The sequence below is a fragment of the Rhinolophus sinicus genome, linkage group LG04, assembly GCF_036562045.2.
Source record: "Rhinolophus sinicus isolate RSC01 linkage group LG04, ASM3656204v1, whole genome shotgun sequence".
In the NCBI taxonomy this organism is placed as follows: Eukaryota; Metazoa; Chordata; class Mammalia; order Chiroptera; family Rhinolophidae; genus Rhinolophus; species Rhinolophus sinicus.
This window is the reverse complement of record NC_133754.1, coordinates 58,014,108-58,036,223: the sequence shown is the minus strand read 5'-3', so window position 1 is coordinate 58,036,223 and position 22,116 is coordinate 58,014,108. Positions and strand designations below refer to the sequence as shown.

The following is a 22,116-nucleotide window of genomic DNA, read 5'->3' as shown; positions in this document are numbered from 1 at the left end:
CTGACAAGTACAGCTTTGCTCTCCACCATTCTTCTATCTGTCCTACCCCTCACCCACACAGGGAGTTGCCCCAGCTCCTAGAGTCTCTGGGCCCGGCTGATAAGGGTGGGTACCAGGAACTCCACCCTTTACGGAGAAAGGCAGGTTAGGTTATCTCCACTGGGAGCCAGCCATCAAGTACCCTGGGCGTTTGTAAACCATCAAGAGCATCATTGCTGGGAAAATGTTATTCCTCATATGGACACCGCTGTACCCTCCTGCGCAAGCCATCTCCCCAGTTACTTAGGAAGGAAGTTTACAGAATGCACACTACAGCCATTATGTTGAGTGGATTAAGCAATCCAGTCTGACTCCTTTCAGACCTTGTAATTCCTCCTTAACCTTTTTAGTAGTGAGAGAAGAAAGGCAGAGGAGAAAAGAGAGTCTTGGCTGTTTTGCTAACTTTGTGTAGTGAGTTTCCAGTGGCCAATTAGGGTGCCCTTCCTCACCAGAGCAAGGGATCCCAACAGCAAGTCTATTTAGGGAGATGATCAGAGCAGGGTATCAGGTCCCACAGTGCTGGCACTGATCTCTATTATGTTCCTTTTAAGAGGGTTGGCCAGCCTGGAGTCTATTTTTAAATCCATGAGAAAGGTGTTACATGGATTCCAGAGAGGGCCAACACTGCGGGAGAGGTGGGAGAGAGTGAAGCTGAACCTAGGATTTTCTCTGTGTGGGGACAGAGCCCCAGAGAGTAGTTTCCAGGCTCTCAGCCTCGCATAGAAAGGTGCTGGCTCAGGTAGTAGATGGTCATCAGCTGTGACTAGTTGGCCATCAGCTGTTACCAGTTAGCCATTAGCCACTGCTATAACTGCCGTGGCTACGCTAGCAGGTGGTGGAGTGTGGATTGCGGATCGTGTGGCTCCTTCTTCCTGTGTCTCCAGCCCAGCTGCCAGCGAGACTATAGTGGTATGACTCCCCTATCTATGGCTCCGTGGGTGTTCCTTTTTGGCCTCACCAGGTCCTGCGTTCTTATGTGGGGAGCGGGACCAAAGACCCCGCATGACACCCTGCATGATGCTCTGTATACACACATAGGGTTTCTCCTTATTCCTGGGAACAGATATTGACTGTCGTTCCAAAGGGATCTCTTTAGTTGCAGGCCCACCTTGACATGACCTCAGTGGAATGTGACTTCTCACATGCCCTTGAGTTAGAAAAGGATTTTGCCCTCTGGACTTATTTTTCAGTATTGAGATTTTTTTTATTTTTTTTTAATATCCCCCTTCCCCGTGTAAAACAATTAACATGCTTTTTTTATATGTCTGTCATCTCCCTCTCTTCTCCATATCGTATGCTCTGGACACACCTTTTCCTGCTATCCCTACCTCAGCACTGCAGAGCCCACAGTCAAGACTTTGCCAACGGGAGAAGCTAAGCAAAGCCTGAGGTCCCAGTGGTCTCTGTGCCCAGCACCCCAGAAATCCTTTCCCTGTGCTGGAGAGAAGGGTGGGGACAGGATTCAAGTGGCAAGTCAACAGGGGACAGGATTATTTTCCCAGTAGTGAGAAGCTAATAGGCATCCAAACATCACTGTTTCTCATCAAATAACCAGATGAAAAGAACAGAATGTTTTATGTACAATAACAAATTTCAGCTTCAGTATCCATTTCTCTTTTTGGATCAGAAATAGAACCAGATCTGATTCCTAAAGAACTAAATGCCTTGAGAACAAGCAAATGCTTCGGCTAAGCAGTTCTGGGACCACCCAGGACAACCCACGCAGGGAAGTACGAAATGAGGCATCTTCTCATAGTCATTCGTTTCAGAATTCCCATGCCCAGCACAGAGGAAGCACTCACCTGAGTTGAATAAGATTATGTCCCCCAACCAAACGGGAGCTTCAGTGAGGCTGGGTCACAACAACATATGTGAGTGTTAGCATAATACTGACCACACACCAGAGTCTCAAAAAATGTTAGCTGAATTGGAATCCAAAGGAACCCAATTAATTCAAATTTCCAAATGAGTCACATCAGTGAAAAAAACAATGACATGTTTGGGGTTGACCAAATTGTTCATTTCCCCACAAGCTGTTATGGCCCCTGTGGGAACAGCCTTGGAAACACTGTCTTTTCCTTAGGTAGGAAAGTTACAGGCGCTGCCCATCCCAGAGCCCTGAGCTATGCTGCAGGAATGGATCCTGCACCCAATCCACACCTCCGGCCTTTCCTCCGCAATCTCCATTAGCACTAAATTGCCAGTCCAGGCCCAACTCCCAAGGCAATGAGGCAGGCAGTTCTTCAACAGTTCATCTCTCTCTGCTGAGGGTAAGAAGATGTTGCGATGTCATGAGGTGCGTACATATAATTCTAACAGCATCCCCCATCAGCAAGTGTACTGGCCCATGTTGCCTCACCATGCTTCGTTTTCCCCACTGTGTGAGGTGCTGGCTACATTCAGAACTAACACTTCAGAACATATTGCCTAGCAGCTGACTGGGGAGCCCAGATGCAGGGTGGAGATTACGCACATTTTGGAGAACATGTATGAGACGCACTGCCAGAATGGTCCCATTTACTAAACTACATCCCGTGCTTCCATACGTTATGGAAACCTGCCTCTGCAGCCTGCTGGTACGGGAAGAAGAGTAATATACGTTGGAGAAACTGCAAAATCAAACTCACTTCTCACTGGGACATGTTAATATGGAAAACTTTTTGGTTTTCAAATTGCCAAATGGGCTTGATATTGGCAGTGAACCCCATGATTCCAGAGTTTCTGAAGGATTCCCAAGAGTCAGTTCAGACAGCCTTGCATAGCTGGCCAGTAGATCTGCTCACCTCTCCTTTGCTTGAACAATTCTCCCTGAAGAGACAGAGGCAGGATGGGGGACCCATCGCCAGCCTGACCTGCCTGAAGAATTCAGAGGGGCCTGTGTTCCCCAAAGTTTGTCCAGCCTCTGGAGAGAGGTTTTCCCAGCTTAGGGGAGATGGCCTTGGGACATCTACTAGGAATAGGGGCTTGGGAATATCGTGCGGTGTGACCCCTCCAGTGCCCTCTGGCCCATAATGACTCACTGTAGTGACAATGAGATACAAATGAAAGAGCAGAAAGGAGAAAGGATTTGAAAATAACAGTTAAACTTTACACGCCAGGCAGGTACTTTTCTAAGAATTTTAAATGTCTTAACACATTTAATCTTCACCACCACCCTATGAGGTAGCTACTATTATTATCCCCACTTGACAAAAGACAACCAAGGCATGAAACATTAAGTAATTCACCAAAAGTCACCCAAGAAGAGTACTATGATGCTTGGGGTGGTGTATGTAGCAGAGTGAAGGCAGTGCTCTGGCTTTTGCTTGATCACAGGCGCCTCAGGTATGTTTAGGGTAAGTGAGAAAAGTGAAATTCAATATTCTCTGGGAAGAATAGGTCAGTCTTAGAAATCTGAGTGCCTCTAAGTCCTCTTTATTAATCTGGCCACTCTCTCTAGTCAGAAAAGACCTCAGCCACTGACCGGAGGCACGTTCAGTGCAGAAATGTTAGGCCGCTATTGCTAGGAACCCAAGCCCTCAAGTAGTTAATGAGAGGCGACTGAACTGAGACCGTCCCTTCCCACAGGGTTGGGGAAATGGAGTCTTGAAACAATAAGGTTGATTTTAATCCCAGTCTACTCCCGTTGAGTTCTCTAGGATTATAGCAGTAACTTCAAAATACCTGCTTCTGAACCAGGTGAAAGCGGCTCCAGGAAGCAGGTGCTAAGACTTCCAGCATGGTCCTGGATGCTCAGCCTCAAGGAGAGATAATGAGATTGTGGAGTCTTTAGGGACCCTGTGCTCTGGTACCAGCTTCTTTCCCCTTCATTCGGGCCCTAATGGTTGGAGGCAGACCCAGCTGGCCAAACGCTGACTGAAGAGGTTTCTTTTTTCTCTCTGGAGCCCAAACAATTAAACTCAATTAAGTTACTACCTGGCCTACCTACCATCTCCAGAATTTTGTCATTCCTCACAACTTGACAGCAGGATGACAAGCTCTTTCTTTTGAGATCCTCTTAAACTCCTTTCAACAGGGTACTTAGCAGCTACCACTGAAGAATACCTTGGCATCCGCCTCCTGCTCCCCAGCCTTATTTTCTCTTTACTACCAAGGCAACAAGAGCAGGAGCCACACATATTTCACACAAGGCTCATTATATCCTTAATATTTGAATAGAGACCATTAGCTTTCTATTTAATCCTCTTGTGAATTCTGGCGGGCTTCTCTTTCAGATATCTTTTCATGTAGTATTTCTATCACCCTTTGATAATTATTTAAATAAAAAAGGTGAGGAAATAAGCTATAATTCATCAGCCACCTCCACATTTCTCTCAGTCCTGCTTATCTGCAGAAACTGCCCCCTACACTGGGTGAATCCCCAGGTATGTTACTCATTTGGACATTTCTAATCTGCACAGCGATGACGCACATCTAGATGTTCCCTTTTTGAAATCTTGGCTTCCTATTTTTTAAAAGAAATAAAATGTGACAGATGTATCGATGTGCTTTCCATCTCTAAAATTTTATGACTTTATGAAGTGAACACCTTATTTCTACTCTAACATTAACCGTGTAGTCCACTTCCATAAGCTGTTTTTCAACATGACCCTTCTCAGCACCCCAACCTGAGCTCCTAAATAAATGAAGGTTAAGTATTAGAGAACGAATGAGAGAAATGGGCAGTGTACCAAGTATCACTAAAAATACTATTATTGTACTACTGTATCTGTAATGACTGAGACGGTGATTGGCCTCCAGAGAGAGACATTTCCAGGATTTCTGAAATAAGATACAAAGATGATAATCAACAATTCCAAAGGAAAATCATTGCCAATATCCACATCAACCTTTATCCCTCAAGTGATGCGAGGCTGAAGGCAACGGAGATACATTATCAATACAAGACTTGATGGTATAACCAGGTCAGCTTCTCCTTATTCATTCCCTCTTTCATTCAGATATGAACTTGTTGAGTTGTCATGTGCAGTTTATCACCCAACAGCAGACATAAGTAAGTATATTCTATGGTTCCAAGCCTTGGGAAGATGGCAAACTTGTAGAGGTGAAAGATACAGCCATACAGAAAATAAAAAAGAACAACGACTCACTGAGACAATAACTCAAGAGATGCCCCATGGCCATGTATGATTAAAACGAAGTGAGCTGTTCCAACAAAAAGTGCCAAGAGTTCAAATGAGGGGTTGAGATCAGAGGAGGAATCTTTTATGGAGCAGTGAGGTTTGACCCAAACTTTAAGAACCGCCAGTTTTTAGGAAGTCATGGGGATCAATGTCAACATGACCAAAGCTTATTTGGAGCCACCTGTATTCCAGGTGTTTGGTTATAGAAGATCTTCAAAGGGCACACATGCTTCCAACAGAATGCGTGGATCCAGAAACAACTGCTTGCAAATTAATAATATATATGTTAGGCAACAAAATAAATATGCCTCCTCTAGGGAATTATGTGATTATACAAAAGAATGATTTATTCTTAATGATAGTGCAGCTTTTAAAGTTCTAAATGTCCCCTATCATGAGGTTGAAGGGCGTTTCCATCTGTCATGCGGGAGACCCTGCTCGCTGCGCCATTTGTCGTGCAGGGCGACCTGCGGGGTCTCTGCTCCCGCTCCCCACACAAGAACGCAGGATATGGTGAGGCCAAAAAGGAACACCCACGGAGCCATACATGGGGGAGTCATACCACTATATTCTCTCTGGCGGCACTATACTCTCAATGGAGGCTGGATCCACACTGTCCGCAAACCGCCATCTGCGCTTGCCAGCCCAGCCACCATCTTCTTGCTAGCCCCCATTCTTTCTCTCTCTCTCTGCTAGCGTAGCCACAGCAGTTATATTAGTGGCCAATGGCTCACTGGTTACAGCTGACGGCCAACTAGCCACAGCTGATGGCCATCCCATCACAGTTGATGGCCATTTACTACCTGAGCCAGCACCTGTCTATGTGAGGCCGAGAGCCTGGAAACTACTTTCTGGGGCTCTGCCCCCACACCATCCCTCACAAGGATGTTACACAAAGAGGAAAGTGAGATGATGGTTGTTTGAATCATTCGTTCGTTTAAAATATATTTGTGCGCCTCTTCGGTGCCAGACACTGTTTAGCATCCAGCACTGGACAAACAGACAAAACTCCTACTTTCGTGGAATCTGTATTCTAATAGGAGACAGGGGAAGTGGCTAGATGGGCAATAAAATATCTACCCTATGGGAAGTACTAGTAAGTGCCATACAAATTGAACAGGGAAAGGAGATGGACAGTGATGTGGGGTGAAGTGTTAGATACATGAGGCCTTTGAAGAGGTAACACTGGAGCAGAGGTCTGTGCAGGCACGGATGGACCTTGTGGTAGCTAGTTGTGAGAGGTAAACTTGATGAGGTCAGGGAATACTCTAGTACCCTCCTCAACCCCCTCCCATCACCAAGATACGCCTCCTGCTCGGTCTGGAAGGCCCCCCTCTGTACCTACAGATTCTATGCGTCTTTTGATGCTGTCCTGCGGGGCGGCCGGCGGGGTCTCTGGTCCCGCTCCCCTCGTAATGCAGGATATGGTGAGGCCAAAAAGGAACACCCACGGAGCCATAGGTAGGGGAGTCATACCACTATATTCTCTCTGGCGGCACTATACTCTCACTGGAGGCTGGATCCACACTGTCCGCAAACCTCCATCCACGCTTGCCAGCCCAGCCACCATCTTCTTGCTAGCCCCCATTCCTCCCCTCCCCTCCGTAGCCGCAGCAGTTATATTAGTGGCTAATGGCTCAATGGCTACAGCTGACGGCCAATCAGCCACAGCTGACGGCCATCTACTACCCGAGCCAGCACTCCTCCACGTGAGGCCGAGAGCCTGGAAACTACTTTCTGGGGCTCTGCCCCCACAGATGCCCATTTTGACAAGAAAGAATAGGAACCAAAAGAAAGAATGAAAGTTATTTTGGGGGCAGCTGGTTGGCTCAGTTGGTTAGAGCACGAGCTCTCAACAACAAGGTTGCCGGTTCAATTCCCACATGGGATGGTGGGCTGCGGCCCCTGCAACTAAAGATTGAGAACGGCGACTGGACTTGGAGCTGAGCTGCGCCCTCCACAACTAGATTGAAGGATGACTTGGAGCTGATGGGCCCTGGAAAAACACACTCTTCCCCCATATTCCCCAATTTAAAAAAAAAGTTATTTTGGTGGGTGCTTACTATGTGCGAGTCACTGTTCTAAGCATTTTGTGTTAACTCACTTAATCCTCATAGCAACATTAGAAAGTAGATGCTCTAATTGTCCGTATTTTATGAGTGGAAAACAGAGGCACAGAAAGGTAAAAACACTTGCCCAAGGTCACATTGCATGTAAGTGTTAGAGGCAGGATTTGAACTCAGCAATCTGGAGCCAAGCCTGCTCTTATGAGCATTCTGCTATAGACAACAATGAGACTGCAGAAGGATAGAGAGCCCAGGAACTCTGAGGAAGCAATAAATAAAAGAGACATCAGGTCTGGCTGAGAAAGAGACAAGAGAAAGCCCGAGCAAATCTCTGTTCTCTAAGCTCTGTGTGTTCTACAGCATGGCTTTGTCCAGGCCACTTACTCTAATTATTATTTACTGTTTACTGTCCTACTCTGTCCTGAGGCCAGTCAGGGAAGCTGAAGTCACAGACAGCTGAAACAGACCTTCCAGGTCCTCCCTGGGGCTCCCCTGGAAGGCAGCTGGCCAAGCAGACCAGATAGGAGGCCCATATTCACCTCTTGATTTTGAACCAATAACTTTCAATTATTACCTCTTAGACTCTGATTCAATTTATGAACAACATTAATATTTTCCAAATGCCTGTAGGGGTTTGTTGAGTTAACCTGAGTGACTCATTATTATAGCATCAACTTAGTCTCATCTCCTTGCCTGGGATGAGACACCCTCCTACACCCACCCAGGGGGAGGGGAGAGGAGCAGACTCCTCTCTTTTACTAGATTCTTCCCACCCCAGTGGGTTGATGTTTCTCAGGCCCAAAGAGTAATGGTTTTCCTGGAGTCTGAGGGCTGGGTGGCTCTAGTACTTGCCTAGGCCACTTTGAGGGAGTGTGTGTGTGTGTGTGTGTGTGTGTGTGTGTGTGTGATCATTGTCAGGGCAACTTCAGACAGTGAGACAAACAAGTGTGGGTCAAGAGTGTTAGACTCTGGGGTCTGGGAGCTGGTGGTGGGGAGGGCTGTGAGGAGAGCAGAGGATTGCTGGATTCACTGTCTTTTCTGCAAGCAAAAGGATTATAGTTTACTAAACAGATTACTTAAAGCGGGTACAGGCAGCTGGGGGGTTGAGGGTGGGGGGAGAAAATACCACAAAGAAACAAACTAACAAACAAATCAAAAGTCATTGAGCATTTAACTTCTAATAGCATTGCACTAAGAAACCAGTGAAATCCCTAACGGGAGTGCTAAAGAGAAGGATCTCTGCCCTGTTCTTCTACATTTGTGGGGAAAAAGTCATACCACTTTCTGTTTTAAATGGGGCCTGCGTTTGGAAGGTTGGAGAAAGGAGATAACAGCAGGAGGTTTTGTTGGTGATGGCGGTGGGATCACCTCCAGCTTTGTTCCTCACTCCGAATCTCCCCTGTCACCTCAACCTCCCGCTGCTCTCTGCAGTTTTCCTAGACAGTCAGCAAGCTCTGGACTGTCCACAAACCCCCAGCCAGCCCCCCCAACCTAGTGGCCCTTCCCTACCTGGAGAGACACTGTGTTGTGCAATTTGAGAAACTCCTTTTAGGCAGGTACCACATGGACCACACCCACCCAGCAGTGTTGCCAGGTGCCTTCTGCTTGGGTACCACACCCCAAGGATCACGGGATGGCCCCACCTTTCCAGGCTCTCTCTGAGCCTTAGGTGCTCAAGCTCTGCTCTTACCACATTTCCTACCGCCCTTCCTCCTTGTATTTCTAAGTTGTCCCCCAGCCCACCCCAGTTCTGGGAAAGTCTACCTCTGCTGTGGGGTTGCCTGATGGAAAAAGGCATATTTCCAAAGAAAGCTTTCAAACATTCCAATCTCAAGGCCAAGACACAAGGCCAAAAAGAAATCGGGGAAGTTGTAGAGAAGCCCACCTGTGTTGCGTGAGGATGTTCTTGGCATTTCTTGGGTGGGGATTTCAAACTGGGGGAGCCAAGCAGCTGTCCTTCAGGCCTCCTAATATCACCCCTCCATGTGTCTCGCTTTATTTGTTCAGCACTAACCAGTGAGTGACTACAGCAAGTCACCTAACCATTCTGCTCCCTAGTCTCCACCTCCGCAAAATGAGAACTTACTTCCCAGTGGGAGCATCAGACTGAGTGAGTCAGTTCTGCATCCTGCAGGCCGGTCCCTAAATATTTCTAAGGCCCTCCTTGCCCCCCAGGTATTTCCTAACACCCATGGGGGAGAGGTGCCACCTGTTGAAAACCACCTCAGGAGGTCTTGGATTCTTGGTGAATCAAACACTAAGCATTATATGTGAATCAAGATACAGTACACGACATAAACTGATTTTTATTTCATCTTACTCATTTGGAGTTAGGGCCTCTCTAAGCACCTATGCAAATCTAAACAAGATGCAAATCTGGATCCCAAAAATAGATGAAAGATTCCATCCTATTCAGATTACAAAATTTCAAGTATTTTATTGACTCAATCATTAGACACCAACTGATCAGAAAGTCCCCAAATTTCTAACTACTATATTTACTAAATGGTATAGGCTTTCCTAAAATATCCATACCGGAAAAAGCTTCTTTGCTCATCCCAAATCCATTTCCCCTGATTAAATGATTTTCTCATTTTGACAGAGAGCTGTTAAACCAACCATGCAAACTATCCAGGCCCCACGACCCAAGAGGAGAAAGAAATTAGATGACATTTAGTAAGTCAACCCTTAGCAAAGTAACGGCACCAAAGTGAATGCAGCCCGCGCAGTTTTTGTTAATCAAACCCCATTTTCTCTTTGAGTTGTATATCTTACAATCATGTCATTCAAGGTTGTCATTTCCAAGGTCATCCTGGTCCATGCAACTGTCCTTCCTTGGAAATTCTTGACAGGCCAGATCAGATACTTCTATAATTGTCAGAAAGTTCTTTCTCATAAAAAATTGGAATCTATTTTCCTGTGATGAATACCTTATCCTTTACCTGATGCTGACCTTGGGAACACCATGGGGTGAGTCTCTGCTCTTGCCAGTGGCACCCTGGTGACAATTAGGGACTATCTTTCAGCCTCTTTAGTCTGGCTTATCTTTCTTGTTTCTTCAAGGTTTCTCCTAGCCACAGTTCCAGACCCTTTTCCTTGGTGATTCCCTGCCTATATATGTGCTCCAATTACCAAGGTCTCTCCAAAACGAAAATCTGAATACTCTCCTCTCAACATAGCCTGATACTACATTTCCCAAAATGAGGTCTCAGGAACGCCAGCCTTGTTCAATATCACCCAATTCACCCCCAAAGGGTGCATTGGGCAAGTAAACATGGGACAACAAACTTTATCCTTAGAGAGTCTCAAAACAAGGGAGTATGTTAGAGCTCTGAGTAGTCGTGAGGAAAACCTGATCAGCGGTGTTTAAGCCAATGGTCCCCACTGTTATTTGACTGGAAGACTCTATTTTCCCCCACATAATACAATTTCGGGAAAGGCTGGTCATTTTCACCCTGACTGAGCTCCAGCTGGCTAAAAGCCTCGTAACACTTCATCGTATTTCTTTTACCTTACCTAGTCTATCCTACCTCCAGCCTCCTTGACCTCCAGGATCTAATAACATAAAAACAAAGGACTTAAAAAAAATTTAAAAAGAACTTGAATGCAATAGCTAACTGAATTTCATAAATTCCTTCTTAAAGCAAAATATCCTTTTGAGGTATAATTAACCAATTCCATAATTTTCCTGTTTTGTACATGTGAACTTTAGTAGCTTACACTTTCATTTCTTCAGTAAGCCCTGTAATACAATTAATTCAATGCTACCACCTATTATAGGGATTATTTTTTAGGCAATTGATGTTTGTTATTAAATTCACACACAAATATGAAAAGCAAGGAGAAAAATGGAAACATTTCTAGCTACTTTTAACATGTACGGTGTATCCAAATCTATTCTGTTAAAGCATTTTTTTTTTGCCTTCCACGAAAGATTTTATGTATAATACTTTTCCTATGCACTTGGGAGCTAGCTACTTAAAGAAACCCCATAGCGAAGCTTTTGCAAATTAAGTAAACATTCTGTCATGCATCTGTTTGGTGGGTTCAGATGCCTATATACTTATTGAGGGCATTCTGCTCTGGGTTTTTTAAGCACAGGGGACAGCCCTGTGCACAGTGGGTCCAATAAGAGTTTTTGAAGAAATGAGCAGAGTGAGTGATATGAAGCGTCCAAAACCGAGCCTGCCATGATCCTGTCACAGGGCCAAATATTCGTACCCCTGGAGTCAAGCCTTTGGGGAGTGGGCTCCCGGGAGTTCCATGTGAAAACCCACAGCGTGACAAGGAAGGAGTGATGCCAGTCCTTGCCAGCCCCTGCTTCTCTTCCCGAGTCTCCTGCTCTACCACTCAATGAAAGCAGAATAAGGTACTGGGGGTTAAGAAGCCAGGCTCTGGGCCAGTTTCCTGGCTTCATATACTAGTTCCACTGCTTACTAGTTTTCTAACCTTGAGCAAATTAAATCTCTCTGTGCCTCAGTTTCCTTATCTGTGACATGCAATGACCTCATAGGGCCATTACAGGGATTAAATGCGTGAATATCTGCTTGGTTCTTAGAACAGGGCCTGGCACAGGGCTCAGGAAGTGTTAGTGAGGGCTCTCACGGTTTCCTTTTCTCCGTGTGAGCTCTCACATCCATCCACTGCTTTTCATTTTAATGCTACCACTGTAGATTGGATCTCCATGACTTCTCATCTGGATCACTCAGCATCCACCTCCAAATCTTCTCCACCTCCAGGCTCCCTCCCATCAACTGTACACAGTGGTGCAAGAGTCAGCTTCCCAGAGCATTTTACCCCTTGCAGGAGCTTCCTTCCTTCGTTGGGATTAGAGTGATTTACAGTACGCGCCTCACCTCCACTTCCGAGCTGAAAGTCCTTTAAGAGCATCCACCCCAGGCTGCTTCACATTTGCAGCCCCACGGGACTTTGCCCATCTCAGACACTCAGTAATTATACATCAGCTTGGGAAATGCTCCGGAGCAAGACTCTGAAGGAACAGGAGTGAGGGCCAGTCATGACGGGGATCAGGAAAATTTCAGAGGAAGGCCTCCATGTGTGAAAGGCGTGATAGAAGGGAGGCTACAGGCCGCCCTGCACACTGCTTCTGGGTGCTGCCTGGGGAGGAGCCGCACTGAACTGCGGGAGACCCTGAGGATGGACAGCCCAGTCCAGTTCTCAGCAGTGTCTCTAAACAGGGTGCACCTCTATTGTTACACAAAATTAGATGCAAACAAGCAAAGAACCTTAATCAGCAACTTAGTGCTGCCCCACGCACTGCCTGCTAGTCATATTTCCCATTTGTTCAAAAGCTAGAGACGAAGTTCCTGACGGTGCAAGTGAATGGAGGCGAGAGAAAGAGCTTGGTGTGGTTCTCCTAATCCTGGAGCATCTGCTGAAATGTCACTTTGTGCCTGAGACATTCACAACTACCTGCTAATACTAACTCAGCACTTGACACCAAACTCCTTTGGGGTTGTCAGTGCCAAGTGTTATTATATTAGCCTTTTTCCGATGGAGACACAGGACGTTCAAAATTAAGTAATTTTTCAAAACCCCACAGGAGACGATTTAGATGGCGACTGAAAATTCAAACCTGCCAACTTGTCGGTTCATCACCCCATCTACAAATGTTTTTTAACCAAATTTGAGAAAGACTGCAATTCTAATAAAAGGCAGTTTCCATGAGGGATCCATAAAAAATAAAGTTCCACATTTCACACACACACAAGTCAGAGTTAGTGTTCAATGATCATTCACTTTTTTAACTCCACAAGTATTCATTTAGTGCCAGAGACATCCCAAAGCAGAGCTGGATCAACTGCTAGATGAAGGCCACGGCTTTAAGGGGACAAGAAGATGGGAGAAGCTGTGACAGCTGGAGAGGATGGTGGGCCCTTCTCTGGCCCAAAGGATGGGTAGCATTTGGATTGGCACAGAGAGATGGAGGTGGAGGGGCAGGCCTGGCCTGGAGGCCAACAGTGACGGTTTGTTGGTGATTCTATCAAAAGCTTAAGGAAGTTGGGTTGGAAAGCTCAACTCTAACACATGATACTCAATGGCAATTCACACACATTTGGCAATGAAAAGACCTCCACTGTTTGTTGCCTGTGTCTCAATGCAGACACTACCACTTCCTGGCTCTCTGGACTGAATTTAACCCCCCCGCCCCCCCACCCCCCAGAACATGATAGTGGTAGCTAGGAGAGATAAGTAACTTGAAATATGCTATATAATATTGCCTGCTGAGAGGTAACCAGCTAAATCAACACAATGCACAACACTAGCTTCAGAAGTCTCCTTGAAAGATTGGATGTCTCTCAAATAAACAGCAATCAGAAAGAACGTGGCCCATCTGATTAAGGCTCAATGGAAGAAGAGACAGAAGTAAAAGAGAAACCACAATGGCCTAGAAATGGCTACTATCACACTCCCACCAATACACCAGCCCTTCCCCACCAGGCCCAGCAGAGGCTGATACTTTATCACACGCTCTTGCCCATATGCCTAAAAAGGGCTCCAGAATTTTTCTCAGCACAGCCTCCTAGGCAGGTGCTACCAACTGGATTGGAGCTGACAAGAGCAATGAGGAGACTCATTTTCTATTTCAATGTTGTTTAATCAGCACTTTGCAACAAATGAGATGCTCTTGGCTATGGGACATGAATGGTTCGTCAGGCCTTATACCACAGTTTTGATGACATATTCTTCAAGAATTTTGCCCGCTGTTTCTCTGATTGCATGTTTTCCAGAACACTGTTATAACTGACTTGCCATTTAGAGTTTTTTAATGGGGCAGAGTTCACTGACCAGAGAACACAAGTGAACAAGAACACACACACAAAACAGAAAACCAGAGGCGTCATATTTCTCATTGTAAAGTTGGCAGGTTGATGTCAACACCAGATTCCTGTGAGTTGGATTAGCATTCAGTTAGTCACCAAAACCTGCTGTCCTCTAATTGTGCCTCAAAACTGCAAGCTGAGGACCAGATCCCAGACCACAGGGCTCCCTTATGAGCAATGTATCGATAGCCCCAGACAACAATCTTATTTCCTCGCTCTTCCTGACTGCAACAAGACTCAGTTTCCTCATCTGTGACGTGGGTACTAATCCCTATATGGCTGCCGTGAGCATTAAATGGACTGAGGTATGGAAATCACATAGCATCGCGGTTGGTACACAGTAGCTACTCAGTAATGTTAATTGTCTGCCATTCCCCTTAAGTGGGACCTCATCAATTCTCACCTGGAGAGCAGTAATATTTTTCCAACTGGTTTTTACTCCCTGCCGCTCCAATGACCCCTCTTCCTCAATCCTGCCAGAATGAGCTTTCTGATCATGACACTTTCCTATTCAAAACCCTTCACTAGCTCTGCAACACCTGTAGAATAAAGTCCAAAGTCTTAGGCTGACATTCAGAATCTTTTACAGTTTAGCCCCTGGCTACCTCTTCATCCTCATCTCCCACCACCCACCTGTCCCTAAACACCTGGATCATATGCTTCACCAGACATATGAGGCACTTGTGCATTTTCCATACTTCTGATCATGCTTTTTCTGCTGCCAGCACATTCCAAATCTCTGCTTTGTAAAACGCCATTGATTCTTCCAGGCCCATTCAATGTTCTCTTTCCCTCCAAAGCTTCCCTGACAAACTCCCTTGTTCAAAAGAAAAGTAGAATTAATTCTTCCCCATTCCAACCTCCCACTAATATAGCACTTCCCTGACCTGAAGCTATGAAAAGGAAGGAAGATACTTTTTAAAATTTCCAAAGCTCTTAAGATGTTAAAAGTTATTGCTCCAAAGAAAAACACGCGATTCCCAAAAAATCATAATAACCAGCATTTCCTGATACGCTCATTTCCAATTTCATGTACTTCTCACGACACCCCTAGGACAACCACTGTTGTCTCCAGTTTACAGACGAGAAAATGAAGGTATGGGGATGGTTTATAGCTGGTCCACTGCGCCATCTAGAAAGTTGTAGAGCAGACATTCAAACCCAGGTGGTCTGGCTGCAGAGCCTACCAGCTGGACCACTGTGGTCAGATTGTCAGCCCTTACTGTTGCTCGGGCGAGTGTACTTGCACTGTATAGTTTGGGCATTGGGAGTGCAGACTAGTGGGGAGACAGACATATAAAATAACTTCAGCACAACTAGCCTGTAAGGTGAGGAAGATACACACCTGTGAGCATCAAAAAACAAACAATCCAATTTAAAAATTAGTAGACCATCTCAATAGACATTTCTCCAAAGGAGACATACAGATGGCCGAAAGACATATCAAGAGATGGTCAACACCACTAATCATCAGGGATGTACAAATTAAAACTCACACTGTGGGAGTGGCTAGGATGTGGAGAAAAGGAAACCCTACTGCACTATTGGTAGGATTGCAAATTGGTGCAGCCACTATGGAAAAAATACGGAAGTCCCTCAAAAAATGAAAAATAGAACTACCATGACCCAGCAATTCCGCTTCTGGGTATATATCCAAAGAAAACAAAAACACTAGTTTGAAAAGATATATGCACCCCTATGTTCATTGCGGCATTACTAGTAAATAGCCAAGATATGGAGGCAGCATAGATGTCCATCAATAGATGAGTGGATAAAGAAGATGTGGTACATATATACAATGGAATATTACTCTGCCATAAAAAATGAAATCTTACTATTTGCAACAACATGGATGGCCCTAGAGGATATTATGCTAAGTGAAATAAATTAGACAGAGGACAAATACCATATGGTTTCACGTATATGTGGAATCTAAAAACAAAACAAAATAGAAACAGACTTATAGATATAGAGAACAAACTGATGGTTGCCAGAGGGGAGATGGGTGGGGAGATGGGTAGAAAAGGTGAAGGGGAATAAGAGGTACAATTTCCAGTTATAAAATAAATAACAGGGATGTAATGTACAACATAGGAAATATAGTCAATAATAACATAATAACTTTGTACAGTGACAGATGGTTACTAGACTTATTATGATGATGTTTATTAGGTGTATAAATGTTGAATAACTATGTTGTACACCTGAAACTAATATAATATTGTCTGTTAACTATACTTTAGTAAAAAAAATAAAAGAATTAGTTCTTTGCATTGGTAAAATTCAAGATCCTATTCTAAAGGCATAAGTGTATGCAATTAATAGAAGAATTTTAGAGATCAAAACCCCTTTAAGTATCTAAGGAATAATCTCTAATGGTGGAACTTCAGGCTTTCCAGAAGATTGGTGGTGAGGTATTGGAGGCCTAGGGGATTCTGCTGGTACCTTCAAATCACACCCAGTAGGCAGAAACTAGCCAGCCCTGGAGGGACTTACAGATGACACATCCCTAGCCATTCCCTCCCTTTGGAGAAAAAGGAAAATCACAGGTACAAATTATAACTCGACCTACCCCACCCTACCCACTGGGAGGAGAGGTTGCCAGAGTAGGAAGATGAGTGGAACCTAGTATGGGTTTTCTGAGTAGCTGGAACCTGTTCCATTGTTTGCAAATCATCAGCAGCCTTGATCACTAGCTGAGAATGAGAAGGATTGGACCCAAGCCAGCTTTTTTCAACCTCTGTAGGCACTAGCTTTCCAAAGGAAATGGAAACCAGGTGCTCTTTCTTACAGTCCACTCCTGGAAAGGTACAGCAATATTCTGACCAACATCGTCGCAGGGAGGATCAGACAGGTGTCCCACTCACTGCCTTCTCAGTCTCCTGGTGCTAACTGGTGCCTGCAGCTTCCAGGAGGGAACACATGTTCCAGCATACGCTCCCCAACCCCCCACCCCCAGGAAAGAAGGGCTGGGGGCAGGAGTCGTTGGCTTATTTTGTTTTTACTAAGCTGTCTGTAAGCAACTTTCCCCTTCAAGCAATCTACTCTGTTTCCATTCCCAGACCACCTTCCACTCCAGGCTAACATTTCTGAAGCTGGTTGGTCAGGCCCATTAACAGTGGGACCACTTCCTCCCTTAATGTGCCTTCCTTCCTTCGTTCCTGTGCTGTGACAGTAAATTCAGGGGATAAATCAGCCTCTACTCGGAGAGCAAGTCACAGAGGGATGGTGGTGGTCAAGGGAGAGGGGGAGGCAGGGGAGATGACAATTCTATTTCTCACTAGAATTCTAATTGGTTGTCACTGCCTGTTGGAAAATGATGACAAATTCTGAACCTGGCCTGAGCAGGTTGACACCACTCTCAGTCCAGACTGGACGTGTCAGAGAAACCAGGGTGCTTGGCCAGCGGGGGCATTTAGGCTGTGACCGCTGACTTCTGCACAGGGCCTGTCGGAGATTTATTTTCCAAATAAACGACCCAATAAATTCCTAACATTCAGCAAGTCAGTGCTTGCAGTTTGGGCAAGTAAAGGAGAAGCAAGAGCTCAGATTCATTCATGGTTTGAAATGACTTCATTTCACAAATATATTTTTTCAGCCCCATGTTTAAGACCTTGGTCAATGCCAGGGAAAATAGAAATGACTCAAAGATGAGTCAGCCGGGGCTGCTGCCCCCAGCTTGTAAGGGGTGGCATAGATGTAAATAAGTGTCAAGATGTAGAAAATGTGAACGGCCTTAAGGGAGATTCCAATAAAGTACACGGAGAGTTCAGAAGAAGGAGATACGATCTTGTGGATTTAAAAAAAACATCCCAAGAGCAGAGTGTCTAAAAAGTCATACACATAAACCATTAGAGACGTTCATTTTTGACTGCAGGTTTGTGACCAAATTAGTGAGCGGTAATCATTTGTGAATTGTTTAGCAAATAGTTTGTTGATCATTCATGAATGCAGCTGATACTTGCTGAGCGCCTACTCAGTGCCAGTGTCAAGGATACAATCGTGAACAAGACAAGCACAACCACCCAGGTATGGAGCTTACAAATATAATATAAACATTTCCAAGAGCAGCCTGTTGAAGGAACTGACAGGCGGAAGCAATTGTCATGGGAGCTCAGAGTAGGAAGCAGGGTGGGAAAGATGGGCAGGCCAGGGCAGAAGGGGTCACTGGGAGGAGTCTGGACTCTATCCCAAGAACAACCGGAAGCCATTGAAGATTTAAAGCAGGTGAGTGACACGGGGAGATTTGCTCTTCTACAAATCACCTCAGTTGTGTGTAAAGAATGGATCCTAGGGAACCAGACCACCTATGGGAAGACCACTAATACCTTATACAACTTAGAGCAAATTCAAGGTCCCCCACCTCCGTGACAGCTCTGCTTTCCCATGCTTACACCTGATAAACTTGCTCAGCAGCTAGTGTCCAAAGAAAACAAAGAAGGATCGGCAGCAACTATAATCACAAATTACTGTACTGCATATGAATTGTGATTTCATAATAGCTCTGTTTCCTTTTCAATTTCACCCATGGTAATTTTTTAAAGTATAGAGCATCTGTGGAACTATTCATTTTCTCATTAAATTAGATAGCGTAAAGGAGAAGGGGAGTATCAATACCAGGCTATGGCCGTGAACTACAATATTATGCATAACTATGTAAAAATCCTGCTCTGTGTACCCCCAAAAAGCAGGCTGAGTTTGGGGATAATGCCACTTGCCACACTATGTTTGGTAGCTCGTTCCTGGGATTTTTGGTTTCAAAGACATTAGGAAGTCACAGGTACAGAGAGAAGTGAAATCATACCAACTGTCTAATCCCAAGACTGTCTAATGCTTTTTTGTCTTGCTCAGGGCAGAAATAATGTCCTTACAAGGATGTACAAGGCCCTACATGTTCATACCCCTGTCCCCTCCTCCATATCTCGCTTCTGCCACCTCTCTGACCTCAACCTCTCCTACGCTGCCTTCCTCCCTCTGCTCCCGCCACTCTGGTCTCCTGGTTCTTCCCACAGCACATGCCTGCCTCAGGACCTCTGCATTCGTTATTTCCTCCAGAGCTGTGCATGGCTCTGTCCCTCACCTCCTTTAAGTCTTGGCTCAATGGTGGTTTTTTCAAGAGATATAAAAAACAATATTCTTTATTCTCAAGAACACCGCTAACCATATCATCATGTCTGTCAGTGCCAGTAACACATTTAACAAGTCACCTGACAAAAGTTTCCCCAAAAATCAGAATAGACAAAAACAATCATCAGCAGTATGACATAAGAAATCCTGGCTACCCAAAAATCAGAGGCCTAAGATGTCATCCAACCACTTGGGTCAGCCAGAAAGAAAAGCTACCGACCCACTACCGTAAGAGTCTCACTCAGACAGCACAGGCAAGTATCACGGATTCTGTTACGTTCGAAAGGTAATCCATCTCAGCAGTGATGATGTAACAGAAATCTGTAGCTTCTGATAATCAAAGCTTAATGTTTAAGATTCTTGACATTAAATTTTAATCCTGATTAATGGTCATGTGGAATCTAACTTTGAAACACAACAGCCAAAGTAAACCGCATTGAGGCTCTCTTAAAGTGCCTTATTTAAATTGCACAACTCCCTACATTTCTTATCTCCATTGCCTGCTCCCAGCCCCAGAGCACTTCTCATCTTTTCATAAATGAGCGCTCATTTATTCTGTATTGAGTCTGTCTGTTTGTCCAGCTGGAAGGTAAACTCCACAGGGCAGGGGTTTGTGTCTTTGTTCAGTGCTGTATTTCCAGTGCCTACAGCAGGACTGGACACAAGCAGGTATGTGATAAATGATTGTCAAATGTTAACAGACCTTAAATATTTGCTGAATAAATGGATGAACCAAAAAAAATGTTAACAGACCTTGAGGCCAAAGATTTTGTTACTTTACCTTTAGGAAGCACTCTTTTATCTTTCTTACTTTCTCTGCTTTACTTTTTCAGTAAGAAAAACAAACAAAAAACCCCAGTCTTTCTAAATATGTTTCACTTAGATTACACTCAAAATAAGCTAGCTGATTTTGCAAAGACACTGGCCAAATCACGTTGGGGTGAGGGGTGGCAGGCAGAGTTTAAAAACTAATTACGATTGACCCCTGAAATTAAGGGCCAGCTCAGTTTATATGACACTGCTTATAAAAACAACCCTCAAAGCTTTTGTTTCCTTTTCTAATACTTTCAGATTTCACCTCACTGCAGACCCAGTTCCCAGATTAGAAAAACTGAGGCACACAAAAAGTGGTTCTTCCCCAGCTATTTGGTTGGTGAAAATAATCATGGTAATGTTAGATATTTGGTTCATAAACCATTCCATATTTCTGCAAAACGCCAGGATTGTTTTGGGGTCTGGAGACAGTTTCTGAGTCCCCATGTACCACTCAGTCATGGCCCTGTGGTCTGGGGTCTGTGAGGTGCAACCTCTGAGACTCACTATACCGCTGTGGCCTGGGGTTGCCCAGGGAAAACAGAAGACTCACTTGACCTTAACCTGTCTCATGCTGCTGAACTAAAAGCGGGAATCCCGGGGTTCTTCCACAGACCCTACACCCTCCTGGGGAAAAAAAAATCAATCACCAGGAAGGCAAATTACGAAGATGCCAGACCACTAAAAGACGTTCCCACTTAACAGAGCTTCCTTGCACTCAAAGACTGTTAGAGAAGTGGAAGTGTAGATGCTCTGTCTGCCCACTACACTATGGTCCCTCGGAGCGTGTGGCCCGGGGTCCAACTCTGACTTCTGAATTTACCACCAAAACATTGAACCTCACCCTGACATAGGACACTTTACAAACAGCACAGTGGCAGTGCTGCTAGACAGTGATATGTCCTATCGTCACAGGGAGGGGGTGCGGGGCATAAGTAACCCTCTGTAGTGCTCCATTATCACTTTAAATATATCCATCAGACTCTATCTCCCAGAGCCACTCTGATGCTTTTGGCCCTTCTTTCTTAGACTTTTGTCCCTCTAGTTAGTTAGCAACATAAACCCAAATTTCAGAGTTTCAAGAACAGAGAAGATGTGACAATGAGGTGACTGGCTTTTGTGGGTATTGGAGAAAACTCCCTTCCAAATGGGGGTGACCCAGGACCCCCAGCGGAGCAGCCCACCCTCACAGGCCTGTGACCCTTATTCTCTCCCTCAGGGTCAGTGGCCTGTGATAACACACCTGAAAAATACATTGCTCAGTAGAGTCAAAGGAAAGCTTCTAGAATCTCAATAGACAGATCAAAGGAATATAATCCAAAGCTAGTTCTTCTCAACCTCTAAAGCAGAGAGAACATAATTCTGAGGCCTAGGAAGGTGGAACTCAATTTGACAGCAAATCTCTTGCTGTAAAAAGTATGAACTAGATTAATTGAGTCAAGCAGAGGCCACCTGCTACCTTCAGCGACAAAGCAAATGAGTGCTGATGTAATTATAAAGCACAGAGCTGCTCTAGGTGACACAGACTTTCAAGTTCCCAGGACTGTCGCAGCCCCTCCCTGTGTCCTCAGCCTTCCCAAGCCCCACCTGCTTCCCTTCAAGCAGCTGCTCAAGAACTCACTTTGCAGAAGCCCATCGGGCAGGGCATGCCGGCCGGTCCCTCACCAGATCCCTTTGAGGGTCAGTTGCGCTTTGCGGCGGGAACAGCTGGGGCTGCGGATGGCACCACTGCTCTGCGGGGCCCTGGGACGTCTGGGGCCCTGGGACAGGCCTTATCAGCAGCAGAGGCGCGGGAAGAGGAGAGGCCTCTGCCTGGCTCGTGCAGATTACAGGGGTGACCTGGTCTGCTCCGGCTCAACCCGCTCAACCCCTCTCACGCACCAGGCCTAAACCGGTGCAGTCCCTGCCAAGGGCCCCTGGGGCCGCCAGCAAGGCAGGGGCAGCCTGCACGGAGTCAAAGGGAGCATCTGCCCGCTGCCTCTCCTCTCCGCTGGCTGCGAAGTTTGAGGGGCAGGAGTCCTCCAGAGGCCAGGCTACCTGGAGAAGGCACCTGGGGCAGACAGAGCCCCCAGGTGAGGGCAGGGGACTCTCTGGAGAGCCAAT

The 22,116-nt window shown here is 45.5% G+C and overlaps 1 protein-coding gene across 13 annotated transcripts in view; it reads right to left on the bottom strand.

The window, feature by feature from the left end:
• ANK1 (ankyrin 1) overlaps positions 1-22,116 on the bottom strand; it is a 201,730-nt gene that overhangs the window by 107,101 nt on the left and 72,513 nt on the right. Inside the window, exon 1 of one of the 13 annotated variants that reach the window (XM_019742085.2) lies at positions 21,635-21,769. The exons of the other annotated variants lie outside the window; for them this stretch is intronic. Coding sequence (XP_019597644.1) covers positions 21,635-21,661 — 27 coding nt within the window. The 5' untranslated portion in view covers positions 21,662-21,769. Of the gene's footprint in view, positions 1-21,634; positions 21,770-22,116 lie in introns of those variants that run through there. 13 annotated transcript variants of the gene reach the window in all.